Genomic DNA, 13,049 nt, shown 5'->3' on the forward strand with positions numbered 1-13,049 from the left:
GTCTAGTGGTGTGTGTTGTGGTGTGTGTGTGTGTGTGTGTGTTGGTGTGTGTGTGTTGGCATGTGTGTTTGGTTGTCTAGTGGTGTGTGTGTGTGTGTGTGTGTGTGTGTGTGTGTGTGTTGTGGTGTTGTGTGTGTGTGTGTGTGTGTGTGTGTGTGGTGTGTGTGTGTGTGTGTGGTGTGTGTGTGTGTGTGGTGTGTGTGTGTGTGTGTGTGTGTGTGTGGTGTGTGTGTGTGTGTGTGTGTGTGTGTGTGTGTGTTGTGGTGTGTGTGTGTGTGGTGTGTGTGGTGTGGTGTGTGGTGGTGTGTGTGTGTGTGTGTTGTGTGTGTGTGTGGTGTGTGTGTGTGTGGTGTGTGTGTGTGTGTGTGGTGTGTGTGTGGTGTGTGTGTGTGTGGTGTGTGTGTGTGTGGTGTGTGGTGTGTGTGTGGTGTGTGTGTGTGTGTGTGTGTGTGTGTGTGTATGTTGTGTGTGTGTGTGGTGTGTGTTGTGTGTGCGTGTGCGTGTTGTGTGTGTGTGTGGTGTGTGTGTGTGTGTTGGTGTTGTGTGTGTGTGTGTGTGTGTGTGTGTGTGTGTGTGTGGTGTGTGTGTTGTGTGTATATGTTGTGTGGTGTGTGGTGGTGTGTGTTGGTGTGGTGGTGTGTGTTGGTGGTGTGTGTGGTGGTGTGTGTGGTGGTGTGTGTGGTGTGTGTCAGTCTGTGTGTGTGTGTGTGTGTTGATGCTGTACTGATGCTCTTCAGTAACGACGATGGGGAGGAGCCACAGAGACGAGATATTTAAATCTGTGTGTGAACCGAGAGGTTCTCCATCATGAATCCTCTCTTAAACATTTCTCACGAGGAACACGGAGACTTCCTCTGCATCGTTTCTGTCCACCAACTGAGTCGCATCATGAAACATAATAACTTATTTAACTCTCGTTTCCTCTGCGGCCGTGGAGCAGCTCCTCAGTCTGCAGCGCCGCCGTCCTGCTGCCGCTTTTCAGAACCTCCCGGTAATTAAAACGCTATAAACCAGCAGCACGAGGCGGCGGACTGGTCCCGTGGACTGGTCGGGCTGGTTTACTGCTTCATGACACCGTCATCCACTAAAGGTAAACAAGCTGACAGCAGCAGCTGAGCCAACACTCATTACACGCTGGATAATCTACTTTAATCTCATTTAACACCAATTCTATTCAATTTATTGTGCATTGGATCCTTTCTTTAAAGTTCAATGTCCAACAACAGACAAAACCAGAACAAGTGTTACACCGGTGCAATGGAGAAAAGCAGTTTTTAAATGCTAATACTTATTTTTTTTACTGTATACATTAATTTGAGATATTATAGTTACAAATTATGTTACATTTATTAATTAGCAATTAGACTTCATCCCCAGGGGAATTCACAAGCTACCTAGCAGCTTATAAAGTATTGTATGCGTGTATAAATATATAATATATAAAATATATATATATTATTTTGTAATTATTTTTTTATGTCATAGATTATCTAGATCTGTATAAATCCCAACGTATTAAAGTAAATACAGTATATTACAGCTCCATGATTGTGCAATAATAGCACATTTATTTGAGGTACTTTGTGTATTTTATCGCTATGATTGTGTACTTTTAGTCTTATTTTAAACGAGGGACTTTTAAGAACGTGTACCAAACGTATTTGTACACTGTGGCATCACTACCGCGAGTACAAGGACAAGAGCGTGACACCACCTCGACATATGAATATGCTTCTTCTTCTTCGGTTATACTATTTCTTCTTCTACGGTAGAAAATAAAGCCGCGAAGCTAACGGCTAACACCGGACCGTTAGGTGCATCAAGCGTCCGGCTCACCTCTCATCCAGTCGGCCACTTGCTGCGGGCTCCACTGACTCACCGCCTCCATGTCTCCGGTATGTAATTCACCTCCCGCTTCTCCAACACTGCCGGGTTTACAAATAAAGCCCGTTAACCGGACATAATTAACGGAGGAGGTATCCGCTCCAGACGTCCGAGGGGCCACCGGTCCGCCGCTCTCACCGACTGGCGGAGCTCGCGCAGAAAGTTTACCGTCAGTCACACGCGCGTGGGGGCGAGTGTCGGGTTACTGAGGGGTCCCTTATCTCCTCCAATCAGGGAAGAGCATGTCCATGCTGCGTTCAGGCGCTGTGGGAACGAAGGGAAACCAGCGCGGTGTAGACATTAATCGAGTCCTGTTGCTTCATCTTGATACATACACACGACATTTGTTTAACATATTAAAATGCAAATTTTTTTAGTGCAATTAGTTTTTTGTGCATGAATGTAAAAAAAAAAAAAGAGGTAGTATGTTATATGAAGGCAATATATTTACATATATAAATATATCATATTTCTATATATACTATTTACTTTTAAGTTAAGTTTAATTTATATAGCCACTCCACGAACAAGTTGTTAATTCTGACTTTAATGTAGTCTCGGCTTAATTTCAGCTTTATAAGTGCATTTATCAAATTTGTAATATTCAAGAAAATTACTTTTAACAATGCAAAAGCAGTTAAACTTGAAAATGTATGTTTTACATTAAAGTATGAAAATTAGAAATGAAAATAATTTTGTACGCTACTTAAATTATGAAACCTCCCAAAAGGAATTATTCAACAGAGCTTTTACTCAAATGTAAATTGTAATAAAGATTTAGATGAATAAAACAGAAATAAACAGATCTAATACAACAATCAGTTATTTAACCACTTAGAAATATGACATTTCTTTAATATTGAGAAATGATGTTTAGAATCGATAACCAGCCGGATCTATAAATTGTACTTAATTTACTTGTGACCATTTGTATATAATAAAAGAGTTAAGTTACGCATTCCAACTTGAGGCTTCGTTGGAAAAAAAATCTTTTTCTGACAGCTCCTGAATGCATCATAGAGAAAAGTTGTATGGGTCTCACTGCTGATTCTTGGTAGTTTGATAAGTGACACTCCTTTAATTAATTTCACCTGGTTGAAGAAACAATGTTTTTGTGGACATTTAGTTACTTTGCAAACAAACTAAAAACACTATTATGAACACATTTATCAAACTAACACATTAAGCCAACGCTCTACTGACACTAACACCCCGCAGTCATTATCAACTCTTTGGGACAGAAAACGGCCGTTAAATTAAAAATGTTGACGTGGTCTCTATTTAAGTGGTGAGTCTCACGTTTGTCCTGAAGGTGGCGCCAGAGGGAGAATAAATAACTGTAGAGTATGAGAAGTAATGTTTACCAGATTCTCTCCTGCAAGTATACCAAAACACACCAAACAAACAAACGGGGACAGTAAACAAATTTATTTAGTCATCGGTGTTTAGAGCTGGAACTCGGGGAACTCGAACACGACGTCCTTGCCTGTGAGCTTCTTGTAGACGCCAGAGAAAGTCTCCACCTGGAAGAGGAACAATAGTTTAGATAAGAGTAGAGTTCACCGTCAGACTGAATACGTTCTATACAACGGCATTAATCAATTTATTATGATGGAAAACTAAAGTCGACCAAAACATTCAGAACATAAACAAACTAAACAGCTTTAAACATTTTAAATCCTCACACATAAGGTGATGTGCACTGCATGGTTTAGCCCCCCAGTCACGGCCCCAAAGGACTCTGGGAAGATGTAGGAATATGCAGGACGCCGAGGCCCTCGCCGACCTGACGGCCGGGGGGCGGAGCTTAGTCTACGACGTCGTGGAACGGGAATGTACGTCTCAGCTCGAAAGCTACGCTCCCATACGCCACCAGGACAGAGCCAGGAAACTGACTGGATGACCACGTCGGGACACATGTGGACCGGCCAATCACGGCACAGGTGTCTAGGATATACCCTCTTATGATTGGACGCCGACAGCCTTTAAAAACTGTTCTATTTTAGTTCAAGATCTGATCACCGCTGGTTCAGACCTGCAGTTCAAAGCCTTAATGTTGGAGTAGCAACGAGTTAATTTATTCACGAGGAGATTTTGGGGAAATAATATTGACAAGAGTAAATCTCATGAAATATTTTATGTTTTTTGGGTAATTTAAATGAAACTTTTAGCAGCTTTTCTTCCTCTTACGAGGAAATAACAAATGTCGACTGGCTTCATTTTGGCTGCTTTTTTCTAACAGAAACGTTCATCACACATGATGTGTTCAAGGACTGTCGGAAAGATGAAAATCTAATAATGGAATTTTTGTCGTTGTAGCTTCTGGCTGATAAGTGATGGAATTAAAGAAAGTTCGAGGGTCAGAGGTCAAAGCCGACTTACTTTGTGTTCCACGTTGTTCTGCTGCGCCTTGTCCAGGTGCACCTTGATGAGCCGGCTGCAGTCCTGTTTCACTCGGATCCTCTTACCAACGATCTCGCTGGGGAACACCAGGTCCTCCAAGATGGCGTCGTGGACCGCGGTCAGGGTGCGGCTGAGGGAGGAACCCAGAAATACATCAACACTCGACACTCAAGAGATATGTGCGTAGAAACAGTGAGAAGATAAGATTCTGAAAGATAATACAAAATAAAAAGCACTAAATAATGACTCTTTAAAAACAAGGTGATGTGCACTGCATGGTTTAGCCCCCCAGTCACGGCCCCAAAGGACTCTGGGAAGATGTAGGAATATGCAGGACGCCACGGCCCTCCCCGACCTAACGGCCAGGGGGCGGAGCTTAGTCTACGACGTCGTGGAACGGGAATGTACGTCTCAGCTCGAAAGCTACGCTCCCATACGCCACCAGGACAGAGCCAGGAAACTGACTGGATGTCCACGTCGGATAGTTTAAAAAACAGCAAATTAAATCAGGGTAAGAAACCAGTAAATTTCAAATGCGTCTAAATCACAAAATCTGCCCACAGTCACCTGACGACTCGTTGAGCCGAAGACTTGACGATGTAAATTTATTGCCAGGCAATGAAGACAAAATGCAAATATTCTCAGTTCAGAAGCTGAAACCAGTGAATTAATTTGGGCATAAAAACAACTCAACTGACTATTTTAAATAAACTCATCATGTTTCCATGAAGCCAGTTAGCGTATTGATGGCCTCATAACATCATAATTGTCAGTGAAATATATTAAATATACAATATTTTCTCACCTCCTGGGACGCTTCTGCTTATTCTTGATGCGACTTTTCCTGGTGGGTTTGGGCAGAATTCTCCTCTGAAAGCGAAAAAGACGCCGACGACTCATTAAACTCCAAATCAGAAACAAAAACATTTAAACTGAAATAATTCAACAGAATAAATAGTTGTTAACCAAACGGCAGCAGAGTGGGACTCATATTCATGATCCTTAGTTTCTACTCGACTGCTTCAAAGTCCCAAACTGTCTTCTTTCTGCATTAAATACATTTCAAGAGAAGAAGTTTCAGAAACTTTATGCCATGAGCCGAAGTAGAAACGTTTAAGGTTAATTTAAACTATGCCAGCGTAAAGATTTAAACCCGTCAGGTAAAAAAAACATGTGCAGAACATAAACAAACTAAACAGCTTTAAACATTTTAAATCCTCACACATAAGGCGATGTGCACTGCATGGTTTAGCCCCCCAGTCACGGCCCCAAAGGACTCTGGGAAGATGTAGGAATATGCAGGACGCCACGGCCCTCGCTGACCTGACGGCCGGGGGGCGGAGCTTAGTCTACGACGTCGTGGAACGGGAATGTACGTCTCAGCTCGAAAGCTACGCTCCCATACGCCACCAGGACAGAGCCAGGAAACTGACTGGATGTCCACGTCGAGATAAACAGAAAAATAAAAATAAAAACCAAGTCACTCCGTCCACAGAAACCTAGTTCTCCAAATGTGGATCACGAAACCAACGCTTTCCAAAAGGAAACGATGTTCCCGGACACGAGTCGTGAACTCCCGGACGTCCTCGGGAAGGTCACATGACTTGGCGAGACCCCCCCCCCAAACCACCCTGTGGCGTCTCCTCTGTCATCCTCACCTGTGCAATGAAGACTACGTGCTTTCCACTGAACTTCTTCTCCAGCTCCCTCACCAGGCGCACCTGAATCTTCTGGAAGGACTTGAGCTGAGGTACGGGAACGAAGATGATGATGGCTTTCCTGCTGCCACCGACTTCGATTTCCTTTAAAGAAACAAAGACAAAAGACGCGGCTTGACGAGAGTTCAACTTCCATGTGAGAAAACAAACACAATCTCAAGTAGAGCTCTTCCATTTGGAAGCAGGAGACACTTTCATTCAAACGTCTGCAGGAACGCGCAAACACACATTTTAAAATGCCGACATGAGGCGATGTGCGCTGCATGGTTTAGCCCCCCAGTCACGGCCCCAAAGGACTCTGGGAAGATGTAGGAATATGCAGAACGCCGCGGCCCTCGCCGACCTGACGGCCGGGGAGCGGAGCTTAGTCTACGACGTCGTGGAACGGGAATGTACGTCTCAGCTCGAAAGCTACGCTCCCATACGCCACCAGGACAGAGCCAGGAAACTGACTGGATGTCCACGTCGAGATAAACAAATGTATATAAACATAGACGGGGCATCGCCGTCCTACCTTTGCTGCGGCGATGTTCAGCTCTCTCAGCTGAGCCTTCAGGTCGGAGTTCATCTCCAGCTCGAGCAGAGCCTGCGGGGAGACAGCGGCACGTCAGCTTCCATCAAACGCCTCTTATAAGCACCGTCATCTCTATTTAATCACTCCGATGTTGCCGATGCAAAAGTTTCTATCAGAGACAAAATGTTTTAAATCTAGCCTTCAACCCCCTAAATCTAGACACTTTAAAACTTCGCCTTTTATGTTTATATTGTAAAACAATATATTTAATTTTAAATGAGGCAAAAACCCTGTTAATGAAAGCTAAATATATACATTTTAATCACATCTTTAACAAATGAATCGCTTAATCTTAAATTACAGACTTGATTTAGAAGCATTAGTACCAGCCATGTGACTTTAGTATATCTGGGTGACAATATGAAACAATTTACCGAAACATTCCTGGATCTTATTATACAATGATGGATAATTAAATTATGAACAGTACAACTCTAGACACAGTAGATCTGGATTATCTCAACAGCAAGTAGTGATTGCTGCATAAACCTCCACTTATGTGCATTGTTGCTGCTATTCTTGGCTCGAAGTCCTTTGTAAAAGCGCTTTAAATTTTAATTAAGGAACATTCTGTAATATAAATGACACATTTACAGGAATATCAACTAATTGGTATTTCAGAAAACATGGATGCAATGTGATTTAAACCTGTAATTTAACCAATAAATCTCTGGATTCTCATTATGCAATGAAGGATCCTTACAGTGCACGTAGTACACATATACAGAGACACACTATGCATGCAGCTGGACTACACAATTAATACAGAAAGCACGTGTAAACCACCTGAAACATGGTCTTCTTACCTGGGAGATCCCAGACTCGAACTCGTCCGGCTTTTCGCCATTCGGCTTCACTATCTTGGCGCTGGTACTGAACATGGCCGTTGTGTCTGAGGAGAAATAAAAACACATTTAGGGGTAAAGTTAAGTGAACGGGTCCTGGAGGAGCTACACAAACCAGCATGTAGCCCAGCGAGGCTACACGGCAGCTCAAAGATGGCCGCCGGTGGAGCAGATTTTAGCAGCACTTTGGGGCGAAGCTATATCTCCACGAAACCAAACTTGAAGCCACACAATAGGCTCAACTTTAAACAGATTGAGACTAAAATATAAGTATATCTAGAATGAGTGGGGGGCCTGCTAGCTGGCGTCACTCCCAGATACAATACCGCCATTGCCCCGGAGCGTCTTTACTAGGTCGTATTTCGTCATATAAAACAGCCATCCGCCGCCACTAAGAGCTTAATCTAACGTATCCGAGCCTTGAGAAGCGTTGCGGCCGGTTCACGCCGTCATTAAACGCCATTAAAGCACATTTAAAGGTGGATAGAGTCCCTTGAAAAGTAGCACGACTAACCTCTGTCAACGACGGCCAAGGAAGAGACCGGACCATCGCGAGAGTTGGTTTAATCCATACGCGCGTCCCATTTAGCTAACGCGAGAGTTGTACGAGTCCACGTTCTGAGGCGGGCGAGAACATCGCGAGAGTTGGTTTCATCCAATGCGCGCGTCCCATTTTGCCATCGCGAGAGTTGAACGAGTAGACGTTCGGAGGCGGGTGTAAACATCGCGAGAGTTGGTTTCATCCAATGCACGAGTCCCGTTTTGTCATCGCGACAGTTGTGTGAGACCACGTTCTGAGGGCATAAGAACATCGCGAGAGTTGGTGTCGGTCGAGTTGTCAACATTACTTTTCTCCTTTCTTGGTCTTCTCTCTGTCGTTGTACTTTAATTAGGAGTAAGTAGACTAATCAGATGCTGTTTTAGGTCTTATAAATAGTTTTATTCGTGTTTTTTGCCTAATTCAGAGCAGTTTGGGCATCTTTTTCCGGCTGTTTTGTTGAATTTACCTCACGTTTTTGTCGGTTTCTTTTTTTGTGTGATTTAAAAACACACATCAGATCATTGAAAGCTATTGCATTGCGTGTGTGGTTGACGTGGCCATGTCGGCCGCCTCGTGGTGATGTGGAGACTGCCGTCTCTCTTCAGAGCAGCACGCAGGAGCTTCTGCAGCGCCGCGGACGACATGGCGAAGGGCAAGTTCTTCTACGCGGTGCAGAGGGGCTTCACACCCGGAGTCTACGCTTCCTGGTGAGACCGCTAACCCGCCACGTTGCACACAGAAACACAACTCCAGATAAAAGATCATTAAATCACATGTTTATGATGTTAAATGTCCTCCATCAACACGCACACGCAGCCTGCAGTGGGCGTTGCTGCACTTAAAATGGGCACACATTTTCCCCCCCACCAAAATAAATAAATATATATATTATTTATTTATTTGTATTACATATATATTATTTATTATTCATTTTTATTCATTTATATAAAAATATATATTTATATATATAAATATAATTAATTAATTGTTATATATCTTTATTTATACATATATTATTTATTCATTTATATATATATATATATTTATTTAATATATATAAATATATTTATATAATGTATTTTGTATATATTTGTATTTATATATATATTATTTTGTATTTATTTATATATATATAGCACTAGGACACTGAAACTGTAATCCCATCACAATATATATACTAATAAATAAAAAGATTATCAGGATCATTTGTTCCCCCAAAACTGTTATTTAGGGATGAATGTAAGAACCAGGTGGAACAATTCCCAGCTGCCTCTTTTAAGAAGTTTCTCTCAGAGAAAGATGCCTGGGCGTTCTTCAGAGGGGCCGCTCCGTCTCCAGTTCCTGAGGTGAAGAAAGGTAAACTAACCCAGACCCCCCCCACAAGAGCATATAGTGGCTGTAATCTTAATTATAAGATCTGGAAAGGTCAACAGGGTCCGTACGCTAACGTAAAACCTGGAACAGTCCTGGAATTTTAAAATGGTTATTTTTAGGCCTGGAAAAGTCTGTTCAAAGAAAAAATCCCCAAAGTTTTGGAGAAGTCCTGTAAATGTGTTATATTCTTATGTTCATTTACGCTGAGTTTTAAATAATGAATATGCTTTTAAAAGAATGATGCTCAAAATATAAGTCGGCGTACGCTCTTTCATACTCGCATATTTTTCTCGCTGCAAGTGAACGCACCGTAACTGAAAAGACATAAATGTTTTATTTTTTAAATCTAAACTATTGTCTCATTCATTTGAGTCATATAAGGTTATAAACTGTATGCTTTGGAATTCTCATTGTTAGTCTAAATACAACATTTGATCACTTCTTCATGTATTCACCGAGATTTCACAACATATTCGGTCATGGGAATGTGGTTTAAAGTCCTGGAAGGTCGTTGGTCACCGTGTGTGACCTCTGGTCCAGGAGGTCAACATTCCTCCCGTGTGTGACTATAATTCTGGATCCGCTCTCTGAAAGTCTCTCTTCCCTCGTGGTTCTGCCCTCAGCCTCCCAGAGCGTGGAGCCGGCCCCTCCGCTCCCTCGACGGGACCCGGAGCCCGTGGGCTGCGTGGCCCTCGGCAGGAAGCGGCTCCGCCCGGCGCCAGAGAAGAAAGAGGAGGAGGAGGCGCCCCCCAAGAGGGCCAGAGCGCCAGAGAGCTCGTCTTCACAGAGCTCGGACGCGTTCACGTACATGGGTGAGCAGGAGAGGAGATGTTCACACGCTGACCTGCAGGGGGCGCTGTTCTCTGTACACGGTCAGATGAAACGTGGGGATGTTGTTGATGGACCCTGAACCTCTCAGGCGACGCCGTGGTGGTTTACACCGACGGCTGCTGTTCAAGGAACGGCCAGAAGGGGGCGAGAGCCGGCATCGGAGTTTACTGGGGAGACAACCACCCACTGTGAGCACACACACACACGCACAGAGACACACACACTCACACAGAGACACACACAGAGACACACACTCACACACAGAGACACACACACACACAGAGACACACACAGAGACACACACTCACACACAGAGACACACACTCACACACAGAGACACACACTCACACAGAGACACACACTCACACACAGAGACACACACAGAGACACACACAGAGACACACACTCACACAGAGACTCACACACAGAGACACAGAGACTCACACACAGAGACACACACTCACACAGAGACACACACTCACACAGAGACACACACTCACACACAGAGACACACACACAGAGACACACACACATCATGAGAGGTTTCCTTTTTATTTAACTGAGTTTTATATTTTCTTCAGAAACGCAGCGGAGCCTCTTCAGGGGAGACAGACCAACCAGCGAGCTGAGATACAGGTCTGACCGGTGCTGTAGAACCTTCTGGAGCGCCTCCATGGTGTGTTCAACTGTGTGTGTGTGTGTGTGTGTCAGGCGGCCTGCAAAGCGCTGGAGCAGGCCAAAGAGAACGGCCTGAAGAAGCTGGTCCTCTACAGCGACAGCAAGTTCACCATCAACGGTGAGTCCGTGTGGTTCTGATGGGGAGCCGGTCCAAAGCGGCGCCGACAGACACCGTTAAATACAAAGAGGTTAACGTCTGGATCCAGGTTAAAAAAATCTGTTTTTAAATAGTTTAAACCTCCATCAGTTTGTGATTGGTCAGATGCTGCAAGCCCCGCCCCTTTAATGTGAACGCAGCCGGCTCGGTCCGGCTCGTCGGGGTTGGTCGGGCCTCCGTGAGGTGGCGTTGACGTGTCGCGGTGCGTTCAGGTGTCACCAGCTGGGTGAAGACCTGGAAGCTGAACGGCTGGCGGCTGAAGTCTGGAGGACCAATCATCAACAAGGAGGACTTCGTGACGCTGGACCGGCTGAACGCGCAGGTGGAGGTGGTCTGGGTAAATATGCTCGCTGGCTCCGCCTCTCACTCACTAAATGACGTGCACCTCCTCAAAGTCTCACACGTCAGCATCTCTACTGCTCTGAGATATTCTAAGGATTTAAATAATCAATAAAGCAGCCGATGACGAGCGCCTGATCGATAACCGCCACATCGCTAAAGGCCACCGGGGGGCGCTAAAGGCCACCGGGGGGGCGCTAGAGGCCACCAGGGGGCGCTAGAGGCCACCAGGGGGCGCTACAGGCCACCGGGGGGCGCTACAGGCCACCGGTGGGCGCTAAAGGCCACCGGGGGGCGCTAGAGGCCACCGGGGCGCTAGGCCACCGGGGCGCTGAGGCCACCGGGGCGCAGGCCACCGGGGCTAGAGGCCACCGGGGGGCGCTAGAGGCCACCGGGGGGGCGCTAGAGGCCACCGGGGGGCGCTACAGGCCACCGGGGGGCGCTACAGGCCACCGGGGGGCGCTAGAGGCCACCGGGGGGCGCTAAAGGCCACCGGGGGGCGCTAGAGGCCACCGGGGGGCGCTACAGGCCACCGGGGGGCGCTAGAGGCCACCGGGGGGCGCTAGAGGCCACCGGGGGGCGCTAGAGGCCACCGGGGGGCGCTAGAGGCCACCGGGGGGCGCTAGAGGCCACCGGGGGGCGCTACAGGCCACCGGGGGGCGCTAGAGGCCACCGGGGGGCGGCTGAGGCCACCGGGGCGCTAGAGGCCACCGGCGCTAGAGGCCACCGGGGCGCTGAGGCCACCGGGGGCTAGAGGCCACCGGGGCGCTAGAGGCCACCGGGGCGCTAGAGGCCACCGGGGCGCGAGAGGCCACCGGGGGCGCGAGGCCACCGGGGCGCTAGAGGCCACCGGGCGCTAGAGGCCACCGGGCGCTAAAGGCCACCGGGCGCGAGGCCACGGGGCGCTAGAGGCCACCGGGGCGCTACAGGCCACAGGGGGCGCTAGAGGCCACCGGGGCGCTAGAGGCCACCGGGGCGCTAGAGGCCACGGGGCTGAGGCCACCGGGGGCTGAGGCCACCGGGGCGCTAGAGGCCACCGGGGCGCTAGCCACCGGGCGCTAGGCCACCGGGGCGCTAGAGGCCACCAGGCTGAGGCCACGGGGCGCTAGAGGCCACCGGGGGGCGCTAGAGGCCACCGGGGGGCGCTACAGGCCACAGGGGGGCGCTACAGGCCACCGGGGGGCGCTAAAGGCCACCGGGGGGCGCTACAGGCCACCAGGGGGGCGCTAGAGGCCACCGGGGCTAAGGCCACCGGGGCGCTACAGGCCACCAGGGGGGCGCTAGAGGCCACCGGGGGGCGCTAGAGGCCACCGGGGGGCGCTACAGGCCACCGGGGGGCGCTAGAGGCCACCGGGGGGCGCTACAGGCCACCGGCAGCCAGTGGACGTGAGATGAAGATAGTTTACTTTATTTAAATGAGCTTTTCAATAAACCTGGTCAAAGGTCATGTGATGAGGTCACGTGATGAGGTCATGACACTCGATGATCTTTTCTTTCCTTTAGTTGCACATTCCGGGGCACGCCGGTTACCGAGGCAACGAGGAGGCCGACAGACTGTCGAGAGAAGGAGCGGCGAAGGCTCCAAAGAAGAGGAGGAGCTGAGGAGGAGGAGGAGGAGGAGAGCAGGTTTTGGGCTTAGAGAGGACGTCTGTCTTTATTTGTCTTTCTTTGTGTTTTTTCCCTCTGAATAAAGTTTTCTGCTTCA

At 47.5% G+C, this 13,049-nt stretch overlaps 3 protein-coding genes and 4 non-coding genes across 10 annotated transcripts in view; 1 reads left to right on the forward strand and 6 right to left on the reverse strand.

Annotated features, from left to right (window-relative positions):
- Positions 1–2,350, reverse strand: part of cnksr3 (cnksr family member 3) — a 32,079-nt gene extending 29,729 nt beyond the window's left edge. Inside the window, exon 1 of the mRNA XM_056428884.1 lies at positions 1,837–2,350. Coding sequence (XP_056284859.1) covers positions 1,837–1,888 — 52 coding nt within the window. The 5' untranslated portion in view covers positions 1,889–2,350. The remainder of the gene's footprint in view (positions 1–1,836) is intronic.
- A 947-nt stretch (positions 2,351–3,297) lies between these two features.
- On the reverse strand, positions 3,298–7,492 carry rps7 (ribosomal protein S7). Its single transcript, XM_056427570.1, has 6 exons — positions 7,386–7,492; positions 6,520–6,591; positions 5,946–6,089; positions 5,093–5,157; positions 4,267–4,417; positions 3,298–3,407 (listed from the first exon to the last, which is right to left on the reverse strand). Exons 1-6 carry the CDS (start codon positions 7,458–7,460, stop codon positions 3,330–3,332), a joined length of 585 nt encoding a protein of 194 aa, XP_056283545.1. The 5' UTR covers positions 7,461–7,492; the 3' UTR covers positions 3,298–3,329.
- Positions 3,578–3,796, reverse strand: LOC130203101 (small nucleolar RNA SNORA73 family). The gene has a single exon (XR_008833438.1). It is a non-coding gene; the product is annotated as a small nucleolar RNA SNORA73 family (small nucleolar RNA).
- On the reverse strand, positions 4,550–4,768 carry LOC130203098 (small nucleolar RNA SNORA73 family). Its single transcript, XR_008833435.1, has one exon. It is a non-coding gene; the product is annotated as a small nucleolar RNA SNORA73 family (small nucleolar RNA).
- Positions 5,518–5,736, reverse strand: LOC130203100 (small nucleolar RNA SNORA73 family). The gene has a single exon (XR_008833437.1). It is a non-coding gene; the product is annotated as a small nucleolar RNA SNORA73 family (small nucleolar RNA).
- On the forward strand, positions 6,051–13,049 carry rnaseh1 (ribonuclease H1). Of its 4 annotated transcripts, none has more exons than XM_056427548.1 (9): positions 6,051–6,141; positions 8,571–8,672; positions 9,197–9,321; positions 9,963–10,151; positions 10,259–10,358; positions 10,752–10,806; positions 10,882–10,966; positions 11,218–11,342; positions 12,848–13,049. In XM_056427548.1, the coding sequence occupies exons 2-9, from the start codon at positions 8,608–8,610 to the stop codon at positions 12,944–12,946; spliced, it is 843 nt and encodes a 280-aa protein (XP_056283523.1). In that variant the 5' UTR covers positions 6,051–6,141; positions 8,571–8,607; the 3' UTR covers positions 12,947–13,049. The 4 variants fall into 4 exon arrangements, with proteins under 4 accessions (XP_056283523.1, XP_056283522.1, XP_056283519.1 ...); XM_056427547.1 differs by lacking the exon at positions 6,051–6,141 and adding an exon at positions 8,218–8,319; XM_056427545.1 differs by lacking the exon at positions 6,051–6,141 and adding an exon at positions 8,222–8,319 and having other exon boundaries at positions 8,483–8,672.
- Positions 6,256–6,474, reverse strand: LOC130203099 (small nucleolar RNA SNORA73 family). Its single transcript, XR_008833436.1, has one exon. It is a non-coding gene; the product is annotated as a small nucleolar RNA SNORA73 family (small nucleolar RNA).

Source organism: Pseudoliparis swirei, chromosome 12, assembly GCF_029220125.1.
Source record: "Pseudoliparis swirei isolate HS2019 ecotype Mariana Trench chromosome 12, NWPU_hadal_v1, whole genome shotgun sequence".
NCBI lineage: Eukaryota > Metazoa > Chordata > Actinopteri > Perciformes > Liparidae > Pseudoliparis > Pseudoliparis swirei.